The sequence below is a fragment of the Carcharodon carcharias genome, chromosome 7 (genome assembly GCF_017639515.1).
Source record: "Carcharodon carcharias isolate sCarCar2 chromosome 7, sCarCar2.pri, whole genome shotgun sequence".
Classification (NCBI taxonomy): domain Eukaryota; kingdom Metazoa; phylum Chordata; class Chondrichthyes; order Lamniformes; family Lamnidae; genus Carcharodon; species Carcharodon carcharias.
In genome coordinates, this window is record NC_054473.1 from 168,872,961 (window position 1) to 168,898,978 (window position 26,018).

The 26,018-nt window shown below is 41.4% G+C and overlaps 2 protein-coding genes across 2 annotated transcripts in view; one reads left to right on the forward strand and one right to left on the reverse strand.

The window, feature by feature from the left end:
* Positions 1–1,239: 1,239 nt before the first annotated feature.
* On the reverse strand, positions 1,240–17,290 carry hsbp1b (heat shock factor binding protein 1b). The gene is made up of 4 exons (XM_041192109.1): positions 17,144–17,290; positions 7,718–7,784; positions 5,443–5,540; positions 1,240–2,553 (listed from the first exon to the last, which is right to left on the reverse strand). Exons 1-4 carry the CDS (start codon positions 17,186–17,188, stop codon positions 2,542–2,544), a joined length of 222 nt encoding a protein of 73 aa, XP_041048043.1. The 5' UTR covers positions 17,189–17,290; the 3' UTR covers positions 1,240–2,541.
* Positions 17,291–24,633: 7,343 nt separating this feature from the next.
* The window catches only part of si:dkey-246g23.2 (solute carrier family 66 member 2), a 71,528-nt gene continuing 70,143 nt past the window's right edge, over positions 24,634–26,018 (forward strand). The window contains exons 1-2 of the mRNA XM_041191866.1: positions 24,634–24,918; positions 25,281–25,725. Of these exons, the coding sequence (XP_041047800.1) occupies positions 25,508–25,725 (218 nt within the window). The 5' untranslated portion in view covers positions 24,634–24,918; positions 25,281–25,507. The remainder of the gene's footprint in view (positions 24,919–25,280; positions 25,726–26,018) is intronic.

Sequence of the window (26,018 nt, forward strand, 5' to 3'; positions counted from 1 at the left end):
ACGGTAATGAAATTTGCAGGATGTTGACGTAACTTGACTTTAATAGAAGAGACACATATTAGTGGGTTGTGATTATGAAAAGAAATTCCAGATCAATGCTTACACACAAATAGATACACTCCTAGTAAGTCAGAACTTTTAATGCACCCCTTGCTCAAAAGCAAGAAAATATAGCGAACATCCCATCTAATAAAAACACTGCATTTTAATTGTGTTAGAACTTCAACCTGAATACCACACCTGTGCACCACACCTGCGCTAACATTTTTTAAGCAACTATATTCAGTCTGGCTCAATTGATAGCAGTCTTACACCAGTCAAAAAGATGTAGATTCAAAATTGAGGACTCAAGTTCACAATCTAGAATGCCATTCCAGTGCAATAGTGAGGGAGTGCTGAATTTTTAAAGTTTCCACACTTTGGATGAGGCCAGTCTGTCTGTTCCACTGATTCAGATGGATAGTGTTCAAAGAGCAGTAACTTCTCTTGATATCTTTCCTCAGCCAACAGCACCAAAATAATTAATTGGCTGTTCAATTTGTCGCAGTGCTGAATGATCTTGTTATGCGCAAAACTCTTGTTATGCGCAAAACAACTGACAAGTTTGAGGTCACAGAAGAATCAGTGACTTCAAATTCATTGTATGTGAAGTGCTGGAAGCATTTCTGATATGTAGTCAGGCCTGTTAACTGCGCACAATCTACTGAGGGTGCAGAAATGTTAATAACTTAGACAGTACCTTGTTTGTACAGCTTGGTTTTGAATTTTGTTTATACAACAGAATTTTGACTCACAAATGTTATATATTTTACTGTGCAAGTCTTGTAATCATGCTGCATGTCTGACTGGTAATAATGTAAACTGCCCTCACATTTCATGAGGTTTGTGAAATTTTTAGTTTTTAATCTTATTATCAATACTCCTAAAGAACAGAAATCAACAATCACTACCTTAACTCAGAAGATTAAAAAAAAAAATCAAGGTATCCCACAATACGGAGTGTGTTCAGTTTCTTAGGTAAAATTGACCTAGGCACTTGCTTGTTAGAAACTGCATGAAGATTATGTAAAAGTTAAATAGGAGAAAAAAAGCCTTTGAGTTTTAAATAAAAGCCTGGAAATGCTGCTTAAATGTTTCTAAAATTTAGTACTAAGAGATTTATTTTATATGTCTGTTAGGAATAGCTGTCAAGGACAACACGAACAACAAATAACTTTAAGACTACTGCCAGCAGCAGAGTAACCTGAAATACCATATAAATCAACACCAGAGTATCCATCACCTTTAGATTAGGCTGACTCTTGGGCTAATGATTTATACATTTTATTACAATTTCCAAACATTCTGCTTAAACACTAGCTGGAGCTATGACAGAGAATGTCAAGAGAAAGTCAAACACATTGTAGAGTGCCAAGCACAAGAAGTCAGGAGCAACGTAGTAAAAATAAATGATGAACACTTTTACACACATACACTGTATTTTAACATGTACATAGCAGTACAGAAGGTCAATTGTTTAATAACCAAAGTATTATGAGATCATTGAATCAATGTACTTGCTCCAATTAAACAGTTTAGGCCATTTTGAAAAAAATCCACATTAACAGTGATCAGTCCCATGAGCGAAATTATGCCAGAATTTCTATTGCAGATAGATGCTTAATGCATTCAAAAAAAACAATTCTTTTTTTAAAAATGATTCATACATGTGTAACAATCTCACAAGTAACTTTCGACAAATAGTGAAAATTCTACCCCTTCACCATTTAGAATATCCTGTTACTAATAAAATGTCAGTACCTTTAAGTTGGTTATAATTGCTAACTCAGTATTTTAACTCATTGAAAAATATATGGTGTCCACTAACAATTTAAGCACAGGCACTCACATTTTAGAGCAATCTTGCTTGAGAATTATTCATAAGACAGTAAAGCCAACATTTAGAATAAACTTACAAAACCACTCGCAAAGTACATTACCATTAAGAGCAATCCATCACTGCATCACTAGGGTAGTAACAGGTGCGTTGCGTGCTTAGCAATAGGAGTTGCCCTACAATTATGGTATTTTCTATGAGACAACACTGGGCTGGCTTATACACAATATCAAAAGGAAGAAAATTGGGCCTTCATGGTCTTTTACTGAAAATATCAAATGGAAAAAAACATAACAATGGCACAAATATAGTTCCAAATGGATCTTCAACCAACTTAATTTCAAAACAGTGTTGTGTGAATAATTTAATGAAAAATATTTAAAATATCTCTGTTGTCAGAGAATGAAGTTTAATTAGCTACATCAAAATTGTCTTCCACTTAGAAAAATTTAACATCTGGTACCCAATTTTTAAACAATTTTACAATTCCCGAATGTGTATTAAATTTTAAGCAATACATTTTCTTACAAAAGACAATTCAAATACAGCTGTTAATACACCCATTATTTTCAATATAAAAATGCATTTAGCACAGCACAAACTCTTGAATTAAGTAAATAAGCTGAATAGGTGTAAAGAAAACACCTTCCACCATCCTCTTCAAGTTACTTGGGAGCCTGTGGAAGGAAAAAAAAATTACAATTGAAAAAGCACACAAGGACAATGGTGCAGTCGCCTGAGTTCAAAGTGCTTACTATCATATTAAGGGTCTCTGTTTTACATTGATCAAATGTCAATTTTCACTTATTATGTAGGATTGCAGAATTTTTCCTGCTGCATTGGGGATTGTGAAGTTTCGTGATGTGCACTCTACAAGTATCTAGGTATTAAAGTAGATAAGTTGAATTGGAGGAAACAGTGGACAGGTGTGTTAGCCAAGGGGCATACACAATTATGCTGCCTCAGAAAATTAAAATCCTTTCCAGGAGATCCTACAATCATAAAAATCTTTTATACGGTTATAGTTAAGAATGTTATGCTTTTTGCATGTATCTCCTAGTACTGTTGTCTAAGGGAAGCAGACTCTTTAAGTGTACAGAGATTAATGAGCCAGGCAGAAAGGGTATTTGACGAGCTGATTTTTCTTGATAAAAGAATGTCAGGCGCAGATTTTGTCAAAATTCTTCATGAAAAATGAGAATCATCTCTTGCCTTAGTTTTACTGTCGGATGTGTTCAGGGAAAAGGATAATCCCTCAGATGCAGGACAAATCGGTTCTTGAACTTCTCTATAATAACTTTTGACAGAAGCTTGATGAACAGATAAGGATATGTACTCAAGATGGAACTCTCTGACTTATTATTTCAATGCATTGGAAGTTTTTAATGTATTGTAATTGAACTTAGACCTCTGTGATAGGGTAATTTTCTTTTTATTATTCATTTATACATAATTTTTTAATGAATGAGCAATAAACCCAAAATGAATTTCTGTACGGACAATAAAGCAAAGTTAAATTGAATTTTACAGGAACAATGCAATTTATAACAGTCTCCCAGTAACAGGTTTTACTTCATAAAAGATATTAATATAAAAAATATTTTCAAATGCTACTTCCTTTTGTTTCGTCTATTTACACCATATCTACTTCCGGCTTTTGTTTGCTATTAACTATGCACAACAACAAAATGAAGAACGTTGAAGGAGCATATTTCAAGCAAAGCGATGTGAAAAACAGTACTTATTCCAAGTGACCGATCTTAAAGCTGGAGTGACAAATCTTCTGTATGGTGTACAAATGGTGCAATATCATAATGTACTTAAAAATGTCTTCAACCTCAAATACTCTACCATGCTGAAGTGGCATTTTAAATCCTATAACAATTGTCCTCAGTCTGTTGGTGCAAAACTTGCCCATTAATACTGACTTAAATCCATTTTGGACATTGGATTTTGAGAAATGTGCACTTAAGATATTTATTTTAATGTGAACGGGGAGGTGGTAACATAGTGGTAGTGTCACTGGATTAGTATTCCAGAGACTCTGGGTAATGCTCTGGCAGATGGTGAAATTTGAATTCAATAAAAAAAAAATCTGGAATTGAAAGTCTGAAGACCACCATAAAACCATTTCAATTGTTGTAAAAACCCATCTGGTTCACTAATGTCCTTTAGGGAAGGAAATCTGCTGTCCTTACCCAGTCTGGCCTACATGTGACTCCATAACCACAGCAATGTGGTTGACTTTTAATTGCCATCTGAACAAGGGCAATCAGGGATGGGCAGTTAATGCTGGCCTAGCCAGCGACGTCCACATCCCATGAACGAATAATAAAAAGTTTAATCATACTATCACTCAAAAAAACAAACTCCATATTTGTTCTAAACCACCACCTGAGAGAGATGCAACAGCTGAAGAAAATTTAAATACTGACGGATGTTAGGGAAATTGTATTATTATAATATACCCATATTCCATTTCCATGAAATTTGGGACAGAACAGTTTCTAAACAGTGAATTTGAGCCAGAAAGAGAAACAAACAATTATATCATGAACATATGCCAAAGAGCCAGGAAAAATCTCATCCTTGCGTTATATTAGGCCCTGCCTTCTAGTTGACAGTTTAAATGTGCCTGCCATTGGGCGTGTCAATCAACTAGATCTGTTCTACAACCAGAAAACAAAAATGGGTCAATAATGAATACAAGCCAATATTTCTTCTTTTAAAAATAGGCATATTTAACTATGAAGCCACATTTTCCCATACCTTTCTTTCTTGGAAGTTCAATTCCTTGTTGGAATGCTACATTACACTGGTCAATTAGCACTCCCTGTCATTTTAGACAAGTGGGGGCTATGCGAGAGAACCTGGACAGTGAGTGTTACCTGGCTATTCAATATCAACAGCATCACAACTGACCCTCAGCCCAAATGTTTACACATGCCCAACTTCAGCAAAAGTCATGATATAACAATCAGGAGTTATTTTATCCTTTCTCCACCTAAACTGCATTAAGGCATCCGTAACCCTCCTCAGAAAAGGGATCAAACGTGGGATTTTCCCATCTATACGGCTCAGCTACCCACTCAATAAATTTACTCAGTCACTGTAAGAAGCAGGCACGTCAATATCTTTCATCTTTATAAGTTCAAATTTTAATGGTGTTGACTTTCTGGCTATCTACGTCCCTTACTAGCTTTTCTTTTAAATCTGCCATAAAAACCCTTTCATAATTTCCCAGCTTTAGCAGAAGGCACCTTACATCAGGGCCCTGGCACCCAGGATACAAGAAATATTAGCCAAATGTGATTATTTTTTAAGATCACTGCATTTGTCTACACAATGCACCCATCATCAGTCCTCTCTATCTCTCAGATTCCACTGACTGCTAAAATTTGCACTTATATTAACTGTCTAAAATTTAAAAAAAAACATAAAATTGTTATTCACTCATCAAATCACTTGAAGGATTTCAAACTTGGCATTTTGACCAGTTTATCAGGTAAGAGAAGTGAGCGGAAGAGGGAGCGAGGAAAAGGTGTTTTTAAATGTTTAACATTTACCTTGTTTTCTCCTCCTTCTATTTCTTCAACTCCTGCTTGTGTCATGAGGTCAGCAATGTTTTTCTCTAGGTCATCGATGCGAGCACTCATCTCATCAAGTGAAAGGTGTCAAAGAAACATTTTTTAAACTTTCTTTGGGTAAATTTCAGCAATGGTTAAAAATTTGTTCATTTAAAGTAACAAATATCATTAGTGCAAGGAAACACTGTGCAGTCCAAAAAGCTCTCAAATTCCATGAGCTAAACAATAATCTTCCCCAATAATGCACCTCAACCCCAACTTCAGAATCAGTGTGACATTTTAGTTTCCTGCTTTAGCCATCATTATGGTCTCAGAATTAGAATGCTAATTTAACGACTAATTCTGGAAATGAAATCAGAGATTGCCCAATGTTTTCACTTACAACCGTTACAACTAGCAAAGCTATTTCTTTGTTCTCCTGCACAGGCTGGATTCAAACCCAGATCCTAGGGGTTAATGTAACCCTCACTGTACTGTAAGGCTGTCTATCAGATAACATTCAAACTATCTTACACAACTTGGAAAATTTCACATTCTATGCTTCAAGAAACTCAAAAGTTTCTTAAACCAGGAGTTTAAAAAAAAAATAGAGCTGACAGAACTACTGGCTTCCTCAGGAATGACTGTCTACATAAGATTGAGACAGGTAGCCAAGTCTCCAACTGTCTACTCTCTGCAACTGCCTCCTGAAATCCCTGTTTTTCAAACTCCCTCTCTGGCCAAGTTTTTGGTTACCCTTCCTAATTTCTCCTCCTCTAAACTGGCTCTGAGGAGCACTTTGGAATGTTTTTGAATGCTAAGGGTGCTATATAAATGCAACTTTTTCTTGTTGTTCAAAGAAACCAGGCCTCAGCAAAAACAAACAATGCACAAAAGAGGAATGAATGCTTTGCAAATAGCACTTTTTGCTAACTCAGTTTCACTGGGGGAGGAAAAGCAAAAGTTTTGCTTTGAGTATAATGACTGGCTTGGTCATGTCTTAATTGATAATTCCAACCAACTCACTGTTATCTAAGACTGTCAGATGTTCTTAAATTTAAAAATCTTCTGATGTCACAAACGTAATTTTGGTACCACCACAGAATTTAATAATACAAGCTGGTTTCTGCACATTCATCAACATGATCCTTCTCTTTAAAAAGTAGATTTCTAGATGTTTAAGCTGCCAGTGAGCACAGCACACTGTTGGACGTATAGTAACATTCAACAACAGGTTACATTCAGCAATGCATTCTGGTCAGACAAATTGGATATTTAGAACTCCAATTTTAAGGATTACATTAAAAGTGCCAATAAGCAGTGCATGAGCACAGATATAGTATCAGTTATTATATATTCAACAAGAGGACCTCTGCTCAATGGGTAGCAAAGCATCTTTATCCAAACTTCCTCTATGTCAGGTAGACAGATGGGACTCTGAGCTTCAATTAAAAATACAAATAGATCAGCAATACTGTATTCCTATTCACAATATTCTGCTGCAGCTGGGAAAGATTGTCACAGCTGATGCAACCAATCACAAAAAACATACCCAACCATACATACGTAATAATACAACTAGGCTGTGATTTTAGCAAAGGCTGGTCAATCTGAATAATCACTACATGCAGAAGCTAAATCCTACTGTTTCTAAGCAACTTATCTTCTACTTTTGAATTTAATGGAGAACATGGTAAAACAAACAAGTTACTACCAATGTCATATAGCCACAGTTAGCCCAGTTAAAAGCGGAATTTTCACCATCAATAATGTCATTGTTTTAGCTGCAAGGTCCCTTCCAACGTCCCTTTTAAATCACAGAACTTGCCTCTATTGCTGCAGACCTTCTTTAATATTGGAAAAAAGTCCATATAGGCAAGTAATGCAAGAGTCTTGTGCTGCAGGGTTATGGCTGATGGAGGTCTTACCTTCAGAGGCAACACTTAACACAATTGGTTTGTAAGATATTCTAGAACCAAAATTATCACCTAGGTTGGGCATTGGAGTCAGTGCACAAAATCATGTCAACTTTTTAACAAAATTTATACAAGATACATTCAATGCAAAGATTCTAGTATAAGGCTATTGAGATTCACTTAAAATCTACGTGCATTGCAAAATTAGATGAAATTTACAGCTCAGAAACAGCCCATTCAGTCTAATTGGTCTACACTGGTGTTTTTATACCCCATTCAAGTCTCTTTTCACGCTGCATCAACTTATTTTATCAAGCACATACGCTTGAAACTTGATTTGTCTTTGAAAGTAAGGATATTTCTACCAATGATCTGGTCAGACATTGTCTGAAATTTGTCCTGCATCTGTTGGAGCAATGTGGTAACCTGAAAAATATAAGTGAACTATGGTTTATCAGCTTTAAACAAAAATTTGCAACTTCCTTAACAGAAACTGTTTGCATCAGTCAGTGCTAGACCAATGCTGCATTTTACACATTTATTCAAAGCATTACCATAAAGCATTAATAAAACATTTTTATATAATAATTCTGATCTTCAGGCCTCTGACACTGCAATATCTTTCAGTACTGCCCCTGAAATGTCAGCTTTAAGTATGAGCTCAAGTATTGGAGTGGGCCTAAAATCCACAACTGCCAGGCTCAGAGCCAACAGTCGCTGAACCAAGGCTGGCGTATGAGTTAATTGGGGCCTGTCCGCATTAATTTTTAAAAGTATGTCATATTGAACAAATATATATAAATCTTTGAACAAATAGCAGAGGACAGATCTAGGAAGTGCAGTAAATTTGATTTCAATCAATTTCCAAAAACACACAAGTATGTGCCAAAGATGTATTGATATGTCCCTTATTTCCAAATAGGTAGAGCAAATGATAAAGATAAAAGGCAGGAAAGTTGTGATAAGTGATGTTTCATAGAGGTCTCTGCTGTGGTTGCTCTTATGATCTGGAAATTAAGGAAACAATATTGAAATTTTCTGCAGTGTAAAGCAAATTATAATGAGAATTGCGAAAGCCAGCTGGAGGACACAGGTAGGCTAGCAGGATGAGCAGATAGGTGGAGTTCAATGCAGAACACCGAAAAAAAAGCTGAAAAACTGAATGTGCAGTTCAATGCAGAAAAATTGAAGCATTACATTTTTGGCGGAATTAGGAAAAGTAATATACCTTAAATGGCAAGACATTGAAAGGAGTAGAGGGGCGCAAGAAATCTCCATATGCATATATTTGAACTGCAACCATTAATCATCTGTGTAAGTAAGGTAATAAAAAAAGGCAAAGTGAGATGCTTGGTTTGCACCAAGATGCTTAGAATAATAAAGCAAGGTGGTAATGCTGACTTATATAAGGCCTGTTTAGGTAGCAGTTTGAATATTGCGTATCACATGGAGGACATAGATGCAACATATATCATAAAATATAGATTCACTAAGATGTCACCAGGGATAAGGTGTTACAATTATGAAGAGAGGCTTCAGGAATTAGTCCTTATCAAATCTGACTGAAGATTGAGGGAGTGAGTTGATAAGAGGTCTTCAAGATGGTTGTGATGGAGTTAAATAGTTATCGATTTCACTGGTTGGAAAGATAATTGAAAGCTAGTGGACAGGTACAAAAAAAAATTTAAAAAAGTAATGGAATTTTGGCCTTTATCTTAACCGGGCTAGGATGCAAAGGGATAGAAGTTTTGTTTGTCATATAAAGCTTTGATTAGATCACATTTCAGTCTGGGCCCCACAACTCCAAGGATATATTGGGCTTAGTTGGGGATCAATGCAGATTCACTATAATGATAATGGGGCTAAAAGGATTAAATTATGAGGAAAAGTCGCATTGGTGAGGTTTGTATTCCTTTCAGTATAAAAGGTTAACAAGAGCTGGGAGTGGCAACAACAGCAGCAGCAAGGGTTAGACAAGTAGCTTTGCCATTAGAGGAGTTAGCGATCTAATTGAGGTGATTATAATTAAAGGATTTGAAAGAGTAGAGAGAAATTTTCCTTTGATGGGGAGTACAGAGCAATATTAGAACTAATATTAGAACTCTCTCCCACAAAAAGCTCTTGAGACTAGGTCAATTAAAAATTTAAAAACTGAAACTGATAGATTTTTGTGAAGCTAAGGTATTGAGGAATGTGAAACCATGGCAGGCTACATGGGAGTTAAGATAAAGATCAACCATGATCTAGCTGAACGGCCAATCAGGGTCAAGGGCCTGAATGGCCTAACCCTGTTCCTATGAGGGTGCACAAAGTTAAGATAAATAAAATAATGAAAAGAAATGTTGGAAATATAAACATTTTATACCAAATGTGGGTCAAATACAGAATTATTTGTGGCTAATCATTGTTGAAGAGGTGGACATAAATTATTTGAAAAGGGCTTCAGATGACTGTTCAAAAAGGAGGTATATTAAAGAGTTTGGGTGAGGCTAGGAGACTTCTATTAGACTAAGTATCTTGTGCAAAGGCAGAGACTTGATGGGGCGAATGGCTTGTTTATGTGCTGGAACATTCCATCATTCTACAACTATATTAAATGGGCAAAAGCAAAATGCTGCAGATGCTAGAAATCTAAAATAAAAACAAAAAATGCTGGAGATGCTCAGCATGTCTGGCAACATCTGTGGAGACAGAATCAGAGTTAATGTTTCAGGCTGATCAGCTTTCTGATGAAAGGTCATTGACCTGAAAACTTAACTCTGTTTCTCTCTCCACAAATGCTGAAATACTTATTGACCTGCTAAGCCCTTCCAGAGTTCTCTGTTTTAATCACATGAAATGGGCCATGGAAACAGTATGCAGTCAATTGAAAATCAATTTTGACATGGGTCTCAGCTGCATGCTGCAGACACAGGACAAATGGGCAAACTCAATTTTCATACATAAGTAAGAAAGCTGTAAAATACTATTTTGAATTGTATACAGATAAGAAATGATATATGCAGTATTTTAAACTTTATAAGGCAATAGTAAAGTTTGTGGATCTAAAATGTTATTTTTTCAGTTTTTTTAGTTTTATTTTAATTACAGCAATAAAACTGTGCTCATCTCAATAACACTCCAGTATTAGGGATTTTTTTTAACCAACCAATGACTGAGCTGCAATGCTTTAAAAAAAACCCACAGAATTCTCTCTATAAGGGTTAAACAATTTTAATTTGTACAATACTTTAAAATGCAATATCTTGGTTCACAAAGAGAAAGAACCAAATGATGGAAGAATTGGAACAGATGACTGAATGCACAACTTGAAAAAAACTGAAAGTTTGAAGAGAATTTTAACAATGGTAATAAAGGGACCAGGTATAACTTATGGAGATTGGGAGACCAACAACTAGATGACTGAAAACTCTGCAATCAAGGAGCAAGCACTAATAAGGAGGATGTACAAGAACTCAGAATCAGACAACAGTAAACCAGGAGCTTGGATGGCAGGCTTGAGAAGATAGGGTGCAGTAAAGTCAAATCAGGATTTCAAATTTGCTGCACTGGGGAATAGCAAGTCAATAGAGATTCCAGAGAATGATTGGCAAGGGAAATAAGGAAGTAAAAATAATGGAAAAATGGAACTTAGCGCAACATAGGATGTGGGTGCCAGAATTTTGAAGTGTCTCGCAAGACATAAATCATTAGAGAAATCAGGTCCTTTGGGAGCAAAAGTGTGGCTAAAGATTTCAACAGCAAGACGAGAGCAAGAGTGTGCACTTTTGAAGGGGTTGTGGCAGTTGAGAGACAGTGACACCGTGGATTAAAGATCAAGCAGGACAAAGAGACATAGACAGGAAAATTGGGTGGGAGTGAGAACAAGCATTTTCTACAGAGCTGGAAGCAGCAATAATAGCAGCAAAAGCAAGGCAAGGCTAGTCGCATTGCCAGTAAAGGAGCTAATGATATCTGGGGAGTAACTGTGGGTAAACAGTGAAAGGTGTTTCCGCTGGTGACAAATTGAGAACAAGGTGATCTGGAAACGAAGGATTCACACTAGAAGAACCAAGAATGTGGTGGTGAGGGCATGGAGGAAGGAAAAAAATTAGTTCTTGAAGTGAAAGCTATTGGACTATAGGATGACTCACTACGAGTGGCGATTGAAGTATGGGCTTAAAAGATCCACCTCCATCCCCCACCAGGATGGTCTGAGGGCCCTTAGCTTCTTCCTTGAACAGAGGCCCGAACAATCCCCATCCACCACTACTCTCCTCCGTCTGGCTGAACTTGTTCTCACACTGAACAGTGTCTCCTTCAACTCCTCTCACTTCCTCCAAATAAAAGGTGTGGCTATGGGTACCCAAATGGGCCCCAGCTATGCCTGTCTCTTTATGGGGTATGTGGAACATTCCTTGTTCCAGTCCTACTCCGGCCCCCTTCCACAACTCTTTCTCCGGTACATCGATGATAACTTCGGTGCTGCTTCATGCTCTCGTCGGGACCTGGAAAAATTTATTAATTTTGCTTCCAATCTCCACCCCTCCATCATTTTCACGTGGTCCATCTCTGACACTTCCCTTCCCTTCCTTGACCTCTCTGTCTCAATCTCTGGTGATAGACTGTCCACCAATATCCATTACAAGCCTACCGACTCCCACAGATACCTTGACTACAGCTCCTCACACCCCGCTTCCTGTAAGTACTCCACCCCATTCTCTCAGTTCCTTCGCCTCCGTCGCATCTGTTCCGATGATGCTACCTTCAAAAACAGTTCCTCTGACACATCCTCCTTCTTCCTTAACCAAGGTTTTCCACCCACGGTCGTTGACAGGACCCTCAACCGTGTCCAGCCCATCTCCCGCGCATCTGCCCTCACGCTTTCTCCTCCCTCCCAAAAACATGATAGGGTCCCCCTTGTCCTCACTTACCACCCCAACAGCCTCCGCATTCAAAGGATCATCCTCCGCCATTTCCGCCAACTCCAGCATGATGCCACCACCAAACACATCTTCCCTTCACCCCCCCCTATCGGCGTTCCGTAGGGATCATTCCCTCCGGGACAACCTGGTCCACTCCTCCATCACCCCCTACTCCTCAACCCCCAGCTATGGCACCACCCCATGCCCACGCAAAAGATGTAACACCTGCCCCTTCACTTCCTCTCTCCTCACCGTCCAAGGGCACAAACACTCCTTTCAAGTGAAGCAGCATTTCACTTGCATTTCCCCCAACTTAGTCTACTGGATTCGTTGCTCCCAATGTGGTCTTCTCTACATTGGAGAGACCAAACGTAAACTGGGCGACCGCTTTGCAGAACAGCTGTGGTCTGTCCGCAAGAATGACCCAAACCTCCCTGTCGCTTTCCATTTTAACACTCCACCCTGCTCTCTTGCCCACATATCTGTCCTTGGCTTGCTGCATTGTTCCAGTGAAGCCCAATGCAAACTGGAGGAACAACACCTCATCTTCTGACTAGGCACTTTACAGCCTTCCGGACTGAATATTGAATTCAACAACTTTAGCTCCTGAACTCCCTCCTCCATCCCCACCCCCTTTCTGTTTCTTCCCTCTTCCTTTTGTTTTTTCCAATAAATTATATAGATTTTTCTTTTCCCACCTATTTCCATTATTTTTAAATATTTTTAAATCTTTTATGCTCCCCCCACCCCCACTAGAGCTATACCTTAATTCTCCAACCATCCATTCTTAATTAGCACATTCGTTTAGATATATATCAGCAACTTCAACACCTATGTGTTCTTCTGTTCTGTTGTCTGTGACATCTTTTGATGATCTGCTTCTATTACTGCTTGCTTGTCCCTATAACCACAGCACCCCCTCCACTTCTCTCCTCCCCCCCACCCACCCCCCCAAACACACACACCTTAAACCAGCTTATATTTCACCCCTTCCTTGGATTCACCTAGTTCTGTTGAAGGGTCACGAGAACTCGAAACGTCAACTCTTTTCTTCTCCGCAGATGCTGCCAGACCTGCTGAGTTTTTCCAGGTAATTCTGTTTTTGTTTTGGATTTCCAGCATCCGCAGTTTTTTGTTTTTATCTTTTTGTTTTTAATCTGCCATCCTTACCTGGTCTGGCCTACATGTGACTCCAGACCCACAGCAAAGTGGTTGACTCTTAAATACCCTCTGAAATGGCCTAGCGAAAACTAAAAAGAATGAAACTGGAACCATCTGGCATCGACCCATACAAGGGAAACAACAACACATCCAGCCTGTCGACCCTGCAAATCCTCCTTATTAGCATCTGGGGCTTGAAAGCAACCCCATAGACTAGTCAAACAACAGCATGACATAGTCATACTCACGGACTCGTATAATGCAGACAATGTCCCAGACAGCAGCATCACCATCCTAGGGTGTGTCCTGACCCACTAGCAGGACAGACCCACCAGTTGGGATGGGGTAGCCCTGGGACTCCTCTACATCGACTTCACATCTCATGAAATCTCATGGCATCAGGTCAAACATAGGCAAGGAAACCTCCTGCTGGTTACAACCTACTGCGGCTCCCATCCCCCTACCACCTCCTCTCCGACCTCAGCTGATGAATTAGTACTCTTTCATGCTGAACACAACTGAGAAGAAGAAGAGGGTGGCTAGGGAATAGAATGTACTCTGGGTGGGGATATTTCAATGTCCATCAGCAAGAGTGGCTTGGTAGCACCACTACTGACCGAGCTTTTTTTTTTAAAATTAATTCGTGGATATGGACATCACTGATTAGGACAGCAGTTATTGCCTATCCCTAATTGCCCTTGAGAAGATGGTGGTAAGTTGCCTTCTTGAACCGCTGTAGTCCATGTGGTGTTGGTACGCCCACAGTGCTATTAGGGAGGGAGCTCCAGGATCTTCACCCTGCGACCGTGAACGACCAGCTTTATATTTCCAAGCCAGGATGGTGTGTGGCTTGGAGGAGAAATTCCAGGTGGTGGTGTTCCCATGTATCTGCTGCATTTATCATTCAGGATGTAGTGGTTGTAGGTTTGGAAGGTGCTGCCTAAGGGGCCTTGGTGAATTTCTGCAGTGCATCTTGTAAATGGTGCACACTATTGTCACTATTCGCCAGTGGAGGGGGGAGTCCAATCAAACAGGCTCCTTTGTCCTGGATGTGTCAGCTTTCTTGAGTGTTGTTGGAGCTGCACTCATCCTGGTAAGTGGAGAGTATTCCATCACACTCCTGACTTGTGCCTTGTAGATGGTGGACAGGCTTTGGGGAGTCAGGAAGTGAGTTATTTGTCGCAGGATTCCCAGCCTCTGAACTGCTCTTGTAGCCACAGTATTTAAATGGCTAGTCGAGTTCAGTTTCTGGTCAATGGTAACCCCTCCAGGGTGTTGATAGCGGGGGATTCCAGTGATGGTCATGCCACTGAATGTCAAGGAGCGATGGTTAGATTCTCTCTTGTTGGAGATGGTCATTCCTTGGTACTTGTGTGGCGCAAATGTTACTTGCCACTTGTCAGCCCAAACCTGGGTATTGTCCAGGTCTTGTTGCACTAGGACTTGGACTGCTTCAGTATTTGAGGAGTTGCAAATTGTGAATCCCCCACTATCAGCAACCTGGAGGCCACCAGTGGCTAGAAATTGAACTGGACTAGCCACATAAATACTGTGGCTACAAGAGCAGGTCAGAATCTGGGAATTCTGCAGCAAGTAACTCACCTCATGACTCCCCAAAGCCTGTCCACCATTTTCAAGGCTCAAATCAGGAGTGTGATGAATTCTATCCACTTGCCTGGATGAGTGCAGCTCCAAAAACACTTGAGAACCTCAACACCATCGAAGACAAAGCAGCCGCCTGAGTGGCACCCCATCCACTATCTTAAACATCCACTCCCTCCACCAGCGGTGCAAAGCGGCTGCATGTGTACCATCTACAAGATGCGCTGCAGCAACTCACCAAAGCTCTTTCAACAAGCACCTTCCAACTCCACAAGCTCTACCACCTAGAAGGATAAGGGCAGCAGATGCATGGGAACACCACCTCCTTCACCTTCCAAGTTCCTCTCCAAACACACACCACCCTGAATTGGAAGTATACTTGGAAGTATATTGCCATTCCTTCGCTATCAATGGGTCAAAATCCTGGAACTCCCTTCCTTACAGAGATTCAGTGTGCGTACAACACAGGGACTGCAGTGGTTCAAGGCAGTAGCCCACCACCACCTTCTCAAGGGCAATTAGGGATGGGAAATAAATGTTGGCTTAACCAGCGATGTCCACATGCTATGAAAGAATTTTTTTAAAGATGGATTCTGGCTCTATTCTCAGCATTAAAAATCAGTGGGCTACAGGATTACAACCAGTGACAGGTGTATTCGCCTTCTTATTCTTTCATGGGATGTTGGCATCAATGGCAAGGCCAGCATTTCTTGTTAATTACAGCACTTGTTGCCCTTGAGAAGGAGCTTATGAGCCACCCCATTTTTGTCTGCTCATAGATGCTCACACCGGTTCTAGGACAACAGTGGACAAAACTACAGAACAGGAGGATAAAACTACAGTAGGCTCATCTTTTAGCAGGGAAATTCAGTTTGTAGTTGCAGAGGTCACATGAGCAGATACCTCAAAGTCTTATGTCCACACACTTCATGTGATCAAATTCCCAGGAATGCTTCCAACATGAGTCAGCAACTTTATGTAAAAGTGTAATCTCTAAATGGGTCATAAATTGTACAATTTATAAAAGAATACTAAAAAGCTACAGGTATGGTGACCTGAAATGCCATTTAATAAGTGTTAAATAAAAGCGAAAAAAAAACTTCTAGGATTCTAGTTCTAAAGCCCTATCAGAAGCACTGTGTTCTCCCAGTCCCACTAAGACAGGGTCAGTCTGTGTTTAGGGTTTAGGTGAAGCCCTTCTTTAGTCCCATGAGGACTAGGCCATCCAGGGTTTAGGTGAAGCCCTTTTTCAAGCCCCTTTACAACTGGGCCAGTCTAGGTTTAGGGTTTAGGTGAAGCCTTTTTCCAAGCCCCATTAGGACTGGGCAGTCTGTGTTTAGGGTTTATGTGAAACCCTTCTCTAGCCCCATTAGGACTGGGCCAGTCTGTGTTTAGGGTTTAGGTGAAACCCTTTTCCAAGTCCCATTAGGACTGGGCCAGTCTGTGTTTAAGATTTGTTGAAACCCTTTTCCAAGTCCCATTAGGACTGGGCCAGTCTGTGTTTAGGATTTAGGTGAAGCCCTTTTCCAAGTCCCATTAGGACTGGGCCAGTCTGTGTTTAGGATTTAGGTGAAGCCCTTTTCCAAGCCCCATTAGGACTGGGCCAGTGTGTGTTTAAGATTTAGGTGAAGCCCTTTTCCAAGCCCCATTAGAACTGGGTCAGTCTGTGTTTAAGATTTAGGTGAAACCCTTTTTCCAAGTCCCACTAGGACTGGGCCAGTCTGTGTTTAGGTGAAGCCCTTTTCCAAGCCCCATTAGGACTGGACCAGTCTGTGTTTAGGATTTAGGTGAAGCCCTTTTCCAAGCCCCATTAAGATTGGGCTAGTCTGTATTTAGGGTTTAGGTGAAACCCTTCTCTAGCCCCATTAGGATTGGGCCAGTCTGTGTTTAGGATTTAGGTGAAGCCCTTTTCCAAGCCCCATTAGGACTGGGCTAGTCTGTATTTAGGGTTTAGGTGAAACCCTTCTCTAGCCCCATTAGGACTGGGCCAGTCTGTGTTTAGGTGAAGCTACAGCCAAGGAAACAGTCAGGAGGGCTGAGGCCTGCTCTCACCGGCACAGCCTGAGCCTGCAGTCGAGCAGCTCCCCTCATCACCATCCCGCACCCCAGCTCACTCACCACAGCGGTCAGATCCTGCACCGTCTTTGGGTCCGTCTCCGACATGTTCGTTAAGCCTAAATCCTCAGCAGCTCAGTTACCACAACAACCCCCGTGGCTGAGCGACACCTTCCTCACCGCCAGCGCCGGGATCTCGCGAGAATTCACCGGCTCCCCACTGCATCATGGGAGTTGTAGTCCGTCCCTCTGCTGAGCAGCTCAATTGACCCGAATAAAAATAAAAATACCTGGAAAAACTCAGCAGGTCTGGCAGCATCTGCGGAGAAGAGCACGTTAATGTTTCGAGTCCGTATGACTCTTCGACAGAATTAAGGAAAAATAGAAAAGAGGTGAAATATAAGCTGGTTTAAGATGGGGGATGGGACAGGTAGAGCTGGATAGAGGACCTGTGATAGGTGGAGATTGCCAAAAGATGTCATAGACAGAAGGACAAAGAGGTGTTGAATGTGGTGATATTAGCTGAGATATGTGCTAATGGTGACATTAAGAGTGGAAAGCAGGACGAGCAAGGTACGGATAGCCCTGGTGGGGGTGGGGGGAAGAGATCAAAATTGGCTAAAAGGTAGAGATAAAACAATGGATGGAAATACATTTAAAAATAATGGAAATAGTTGGGAAAAGAAAAATCTATATAAATTATTGGAAAAAAAGGGGGATCGGAAAGGTGGGGGGGGGGGGGGAAGGAGGAGAGAGTTCATGATCTGAAATTTTTTAACTCAATATTCAGTCCCCAAGGCTGTAAAGTGCCTAGTCGGAAGATGAGGTGCTGTTCCTCCAGTTTGTGTTGAGTTTCACTAGAACAATGCAGCAGGCCAAGGATGGACATGTGGGCATGAGAGCAGGGTGCAGTATTGAAATGGCAAGCGACAGGGAGGTCTGGGTCATGCTTGTGGACACACCTCAAAGCGGTCACCCAGTCTGCGTTTGGCCTCTCCAATGTAGAGGAAACCGCATGGGGAGCAGCGAATGCAGTAGACTAAATTGACGGAAGTGCAAGTGAAATGCTGCTTCACTTGAAAGGAGTATTTGGGCCCTTGGACGGTGAGGAGAGGGGAAGTAAAGGGGCAGGTGTTGCACTTTCTGCGGTTGCATGGGAAAGTGCTGTAGGAGGGGGTTGAGGTGTAGAGATGATGAAGGAGTGTACCAGGGTGTCCCAGAGGGAACGAGGCCGTCGGGGGCGGGGTGAAGGGAAGATGTGTTTGGTGTTGGCATCATGCTGGAGTTGGCGGAAATGGCAGAGGATGATCCTTTGAATGTGGAGGCTGGTGGGGTGATAAGTGAGGACAAGGGGGACTCTATCATGGTTCTGGGAGGGAGAGGAAGGCGTGAGGGCAGATGTGCAGGATATGGACTGGACACGGTTGAGGGCCCTGTCAACCACTGGTTAAGGAAGAAGGAAGACATGTCAGAGGAACTGTTTTTGAAAGTGGCATCATCAGAACAGATGTGATGAAAGCGAAGGAACTGAGAGAATGGGATGGAGTCCTTACAGGAAGCGGGGTGTGAGGAGCTGTAGTCGAGGTAGCTGTGGGAGTTGGTAGGCTTGTAATGAATATTGATGGACAGTCTATCACCAGAAATTGAGACAGAGAGGTCAAGGAAGGGAAGGGAGGTGTCAGAGATGGACTATGTGAAAATTATGGAAGGGTGGAAATTGGAAGCAAAATTAATAAATTTTTCCAGGTCCAGACAAGAGCATGAAGCAGCACCAAAGCAATTATCGATGTACCGGAGAAAGAGTTGTGGGAAGGGGCCGTAGTAAGACTAGAACAAGGAATGTTCCACATACCCCATAAGGAGACAGACATAACTGGGGCCCATGCGGGTACCCATAGCCACACCTTTTATTTGGAGGAAGTGAGATGAGTTTAAGGAGAAATTGTTCAGTGAGAGAACAAGTTCAGCCAGACAGAGGAGAGTAGTGGTGGATGGGGATTGTTTGGGCCTCTGTTCGAGGAAGAAGCAGAGAGCCATCAGACCATCCTGGTGGGGGATGGAGGTGTAGAGGGATTGGATGTCCATGGTGAAGAGGAGGCAGTTGAGGCCAGGGAACTGGAAATTGTTGATATGATGTAGGTTGTCAGAGGAGTCATGGATGTAGGTGGGAAGGGACTGGACAAGGGGAGAGAGAATGGAGTCAAGATAGCAAGAAATGAGTTGCAAGGGGCAGGAACAGGCTGACACGATCGGTCTGCCGGGACAGTACTGTTTCTGGATTTTGGGTAGGAGGTAGAAGCGGGCCGTCAGAGGTTGGGGGACCATGAGGTTGGAAGCTGTGGAAGGAAGATCTCCAGAGGAGATGAGGTCAGTGACAGTCCTGGAAACAATGGCTTGATGTTCAGTGGTGGGGTCATGGTCCAGGGGGAGGTAGGAGGAAGTGTCTGCGAGTTTTTGCTCAGCCTCTGCGAGGTAGAGGTCTGTGAACCAGACAACAATAGCACCACCCTTGTCAGCAGGTTTGATGACAATGTCAGGGTTGGACCTGAGAGAAAGGAGTGCAGCAAGTTCAGAGAGAGACAGGTTGGAGTGGGTGAGAGGAGCAGAGAAATTGAGATGTCTGATGTCACACCGACAGTTCTCAATGAAAAGATCAAGAGAAGTTAAGCATCCAGAGGGAGGGGTCCAGGTGGAGTGAGAATATTGGAGGCGGGTGAAAGGATCCATTGAACAGGGAGAGGACTCCTGCCCAAAGAAGTGAGCACGGAGACAAAAGTGGCGGAAGAAGAGATCAGCATCATGCTGAGCACGAAATTCATTGAGATGAGGGCACAAGGGTATGAAGCTAAGTCCTTTGCTGAGCACCTAACATTCAGCATCGGAGAAGGGAAGGTCAGGGGTATGGTGAATACACGGCCTGGGCTGGAATTGGAAGACAGGATGGGGACAGAGGGACAAGCAGGGGTGGAGGGTCCAGGATGGGTGTTGGTGTCGATGAGTTGTTGGAGCTTGCGTTCCTTTGCACCTGAAAGAAAGGGACAAAGTTTCTTGTTGAGGCGTCAGATGAAGTGAAGAATAAAATGAAACTGGGGCGCCGGCAGCTTAGAAATAGGGTGCGGCGGTGCTGCTGGAGGGAGAGGTCAAGTGTGTTCATATGGCGGTGCATGGCACTGAGTGTGGAGCTCAGGATGCAAGAAAACTGCAATCCGAGGAGTGTTGTATGTCCCGGAGATACCTGTAATCCTGGGTGGCTTCGAAACATGAGGGGTGGAACTTCAGTTGAAATCCATGTGGGGTAAGTTGGAGACAGAGACAGTCACTGAGGAAGGAAATATGGCTGTGAAAGTGGGTTTTAGTAAACACCTTGTCAAACACCAGGAGAGAAATGGAAAGCAATGAAGGTGAACAAGGCAACAGAGAGAGATGAAAATCCTGTCGGAGAGAAGAGCAATAGTTCTTCAAGGTAGGCATTCCTTAAACAGAAGTGGTAGTCAGTTAAACACTAAGATAAAATTGACCTGAACGTGTGTCTGGTCCCTGCCAACTAACAGTGTTCCACTGGAGGAAATTACTTGATGGGTCAATTGCTAACTCTTTTATCATACCTCCCAGCTCACTCCTATTTTAGAATAAGCACTTTTTTTTTGTTTTCAAATGTAAGTCAATCTCCTAAGGGTTGGCACACATGGGAGCCCAGATCTGATATCAAAAAAGTAAATGCTGGAAATACTCAGCAAGCCTTACAGCATCTGTGGTGGGAGAGAGACAGAGTTGATGTTTCAGGTCATGATCTTTCATCAGAACCCCCAAATCTAGTGTTGTAGTTAGGATAAGCAAGAAATATTTGAACATAATTAAGCAAAGTATTGATTTTTTTTGACATTGAATGAATCTCTTCCAGCTGGCTGAACTTGTTCTCACATTGAACAATCCTCCTTACTGTACTTGCTCTCACATTGAATAGATCCACCCAAGAAATAATTGGTGGCAAAAAGGAAGTAATTGGGAGGGGTCACAAGGAGGAGAATGATGATGTGGGTATATGAGGTGGCGGGATGGAGGTGTGATAGAGGAATGAGGGAACAGGGAAGGAAAGATCTCCTATGCCAGATTTGTGCTGTTTTTTAAATCACGCTTCAATAATAACATTTGAAAAACCTCTACATTTATTTATGTCGGAAAATTACATGTAATAAAGCTACATCAACATGAACTTAATACTAGATACCTCCTAGCAGAAAGATATGTAGCAACACTGTCAAGGAGAAGGGAACAGGTGTCCACCGGAGAAGTTGAATAGCATGAAAGCTTTAAAAAGAAACAGAGGGAAAAATAACTGATCCAATTTTTAAAAAACTATATGGCATAATATACTCAATAATGCAGCAACCTTATTTAATACTTTATTTTAACTTTAAAATTATGATCAACATTCTCCATAAACAGGTGGACAGGAAAGTAAACGATATTTGATCTATTTTTCTTCTCCCTCCTCCTGCTATAGAAGCCCATTGGTACCGGTACGAGCCATTCCACTGGAATTATTCACATTCAATCCCAGTTCCCTGCCCTCATTCTGTTATTTTATTTCAGGTATCTGGAATTTTATTTTTTGGGGTATCTAGAATTTTATTTTAAATGGATTTATAATATTTGTGCTAAGGCATAATATCTGTCCTACCGACTTTCCATGTGAAAAATCATTTCAGCTTTCTCTTTGTCTTCTAGTGAGAAACTTAGTCTCATTGTTACTGATTCACTAAAAATCTTAAAGAATACCTCTAATTCTGCTACAATCATTTGCCACCTTCCCAACTACTGCTATTTCTGTCCTCAGCTGCTTTCCCTTCCCTGTTCCCTTTTCCCTCTATCCATTATGAGTCCTGAGATCTCTGATTCATGCACTTCATTCCTGAAATGAAGTAGGAACATTAGTGATAAATCTTGTACATGGTAAGCATAACTGAGTACTGATGCTGAATTTTATTGTATCCTGTCTAGAGTGTGCAAGTGTTGTCACAAATAATTACAATGGACAATATCATTAGTCTTTGTCTCCCAGTCTATGTAAAATATATTTAATGTATTTAATAAAAATGGCCCAGGAGAATAGTTATAGTTTCCCGTTGCAGCTCATGGTTACTGATCCTAATTGTAAACCTAGTTTTGCGACAACATCTGGACCAATGTCCATCTTTCTATGTATAGAATGGGCACTTGCTTAAAATAGCCCAAAATCAAAATCTTTTTGTTGAGGACAATATCGTATAAGAATCTTAGCGATAATAAATTATTTTCTCTACGCCTGATATACAGATGGAAGTTTTCAGGTACAACTTCTTTTCTAGCCAGCCTTAAAGAAGGATAGCTCTGAAGAAGGGTTATTAACTCTGTTTCTCTCTCCACAGATGCTGCTACACCTGCTCAGTTTTTCCAGCATTTTCTGTTTTTTTGTTTCAGATTTCCAGCATCTGCAGTATTTTGTTTTTATATTAAAGAAGGATATATTTGCTTGTGTACCACTCAAATATAACTGGGAATAGATTTTTGTTCAAGTTCCACTGAACAGTACAGAGGAAAACAGTTTATTTTCTGCTTTTAAATGGAATGATCTGGGAAAATAACTTTCTTGCAGTAAATTAATGCAAGGAAATACAAAGCACCAGTAGAGCGTATTCCTTCAATGTTCAACAATCATCATTACTATCAGAAGCTCTGTTAAAAGCTTTCCCTGAGTCAGTAATTCAATCAGCAGAATCAACATTTGCAAGCTTACACAGGCTTTCGCGGGACCACGTGATAACCTCAACATAGTTTACATAGCATGTGGTATAAAGGGCACTAAATTAATTCAAGTCTACTCGCAGCGAGTGTTGGGATGGTGAAGTTCGTTAAAGTTTACTCGAACTTACTCTGTAGACGTATATTGGTGAATTTAACAGCCCTATAATTGATTCCTTTACAGAACGCTCTCCTGCAACTCAATTTTGACGGTCATTTCCAATGCTTCAATATATGCTGTTGAAATGTTTTAGTGAGGAATGGTAAAATAGTTGTCATGCGCTTCTGGATCATAATTTGCTATTGTTCGGAGATCAGGTATCCCCGAACGTACCCCCAATTTGTAAAGCGCAATTTATTGGAACCCAATCGATTCAGAAAGGACCACAGTTCGCAAAACCCAGTCTGCAGTTATGGAGCTCCGCTTTTCTGTTATTTTAGGCGCAGTTGTTGGATTTATTGCTTTTTATAAACTGAAGCGTTCTGATTCCATAATCGAAGGTGTTCCTGGACAACGCCAACGTGCATTTATATAGCGCCTTGAACGTAATAAAACATCCCAAGGCACTTCACGGGAGGAGTTATCGAACAATATTTGACACCAGGCGCAAAAAATATACATAAAGACATGGGAGGGTTAAGGTAGGTTCCAAGGAGTGTCGTAAAGGATGATGCAGAAAGGCGGCTAGGGTTAGAGGAAAGCAGAGCTTAGGGCCCAGGCAGCTGAGGGTGCGGTCAACCATAGTGGATCCAAGGCCATCTGGGATGCTCAAGGGGCCAGAATTAGATGAGCACCGTTATGTTGGACGGTTGTGGGACCGGAGGAGATTATAGAGATAGGGAGCGGTGAGGCCATAGAGAGATCTGAAAACAAGGACGAGCCTTTCTGAGTTTTTAAACCCGCTCAGTCTGTGCTATCTGCTAATGTTCGTTTTAGAAAAAGAGGTGTGAATCTCGACCCCGAGCAGCTGGGTTTATTTGCTACGTAATATTCGGCATGTTTTAGAGAGAACTTGTATTAGCTCTGTTCAAGTAAAGCACCTCATCCAAAACGCAGGTCAGCCAGCGAGGAGAAGTTATGCACGTTTCACTAAAACCCGAGTACAGCATAGCAAATAAATTCAGCGGATCTCGCAGCCCAACTGTTAATTTGCGCAACAAGCTGAAATATTTATAAATAGACGAGCGGGGAGGGTTTGCCAACATGAAGACTTGAGTAGTATTCAGTAACTGAGCCGTTGACCAATTCAACGGGGACACACACGTACGTCCTAAATGTATTTCTTCTCTATGATAGTGAGGGAAACTTTATAGCGTTAACCTGTAGGGAAACAGAGCATATTAAAACATGACAAGAAGAAGGATCCAATAAACAAAACAGAAAATGCTGGAAATACTCGAGGTCAGGCCAAGGTCATCAACCTGAAACATTAACTCTTGTTTCCCTCGCCACAGATGCTTCCTGCCAGGTTGAATATTTCCAACATTTTCTAATCTTTATTTCAGATTACCGGGAGTCGCAGTATTTTGCTTTTGCCCAGTTCAGGCAACTTTGGTCGAAAGGTTACTTTCCTCGTTTATGTGTCTATATATAGTGATGTAGCTATACTGCTTCTTTCTGTTTACACACACACACATACGAGGGCTTGTTAACACCAACAGTTTTACTGGCGCCCTATTCGCCACACCAAGTTTTGACTTGTTATTAACTTGCAGCGGAAGTGAAGCCACGATAGGTCGCACTAACTTGTGTGATCTCGAATACAAAGGCTACGGTACAAGTAGATTCAGCATCGCGCTTGACAGACTTGACCTCAGTCAACACAAGTTTAGAAATTATATTTAAATGAAAGTAACTAGAAAGTGAAAGTGCAGCAGGCGGCTCTGCCCGCCCCCCAACCTCTGGATATTGAGCTGCTGTTTTACGGTCTGCAGAGAGTAGATTGACAGAGTACAGTGACAGAGCTAGCGATATTGTATTTCCATCCTGCAGGAAGTACAGTCTTTAGATGCTATGTAGCTGAAACAGTTTCCGGAATCCGTCTTAGCATGTTAAGGTAAGCCTGAAACCATAGTCTCGCATTTATTTATTGAGCATATATCGGTAACAGGTTTGGATACCGGGAAGGTCCGCTTCGCCAGTGCGGTTAAAGGCAAGCTGGAGCATTCAGCAAGCTGCCTCTCTTCAGTGGCGACCTTATGTAACATAGGATTTCGTAAATCCCCCCACCATCATAACAAGCAAAACAAAAATACAGCATGGCTTTAACCAGCCACACATTTGTTTGGCGTGGGGAATGAAAGATCATTTTAAACTAAAACCAATCCCATGATTGTAAACACTGGGAGGGAGACGGGACTGAAACATTTATCAAATAATGTTGCAGGTTTTTTTTATTGTCCTATTTTAAACCTACAGAACAGGAAGAAGTACGAAAGCTGCGTCGGAGCACAGAAACTTCCTGATCCAGCTGGTTGAAAGGAGTTTCGTAAAGCACCAGTCAAGCTGACATGTCATGACAGCTCCTGCTCATCCATGAAGCGCTGTCATTGTGGTTTGCAGAATCTGTACTTTATGGTTCACTTGAAGTCAGCAAGTTGACCGTGACACTCCGCTTTTGCTTTATATTGTTTTTGATCATCCCGATGGCTGATGCAGAGCCCCGTGGATTCCCCCCTGAGCTAGGCTTCGATTCCCCCTGGTCTTTCCTGTCCTGGATCGCCTCCTTTCTGATGGTCTTTGGGGGCGCGTTTCCATACTTCCCGCAATATCGCGACATCCAAAAGAGTGGCAACGCCGAGGGCTTCTCCACTCAGGTGTGCTTGGTGATGCTAGTGGCGAGCATCCTGCGCCTTTTCTTTTGGTGAGTGTTCGGCGAATGCAGCCGAAGTCATTTCATAACTATTTCTTCAAGCTTTTTCTGCACAGTATTATTTCAAAGCTTTATTTCCCACTCGATGTATTCCCCCCCCCCCCCACCCCGTATTTTTTCTTCATGAAGAGCTGCTGACGGGGTTTAAGAGTAAAACAGAAAGCCTTCTGGTCACAAAGGATAAGGAAGACAGACAGCAGAATAATTACAAACCTGGAAATCATTCGGGCCACTTTAACTTTTAACAGAAAGAAAACATTGAGCGTTATGCACTAGATCTTAAA

Bases quoted from the DNA above. Each gene is read 5' to 3' on its own strand.
- hsbp1b (XM_041192109.1), bottom strand. From the start codon at position 17,188: ATGTCGGAGACGGACCCAAAGACGGTGCAGGATCTGACCGCTGTG. The intron at 7,785-17,143 runs GTGAGTGAGCTG...TATATTTTTCAG, and splicing joins TGCAGGATCTGACCGCTGTG to GTTACCACATTGCTCCAACA. The intron at 5,541-7,717 runs ATATCCTTACTT...GACACCTTTCAC, and splicing joins TGACCAGATCATTGGTAGAA to TTGATGAGATGAGTGCTCGC.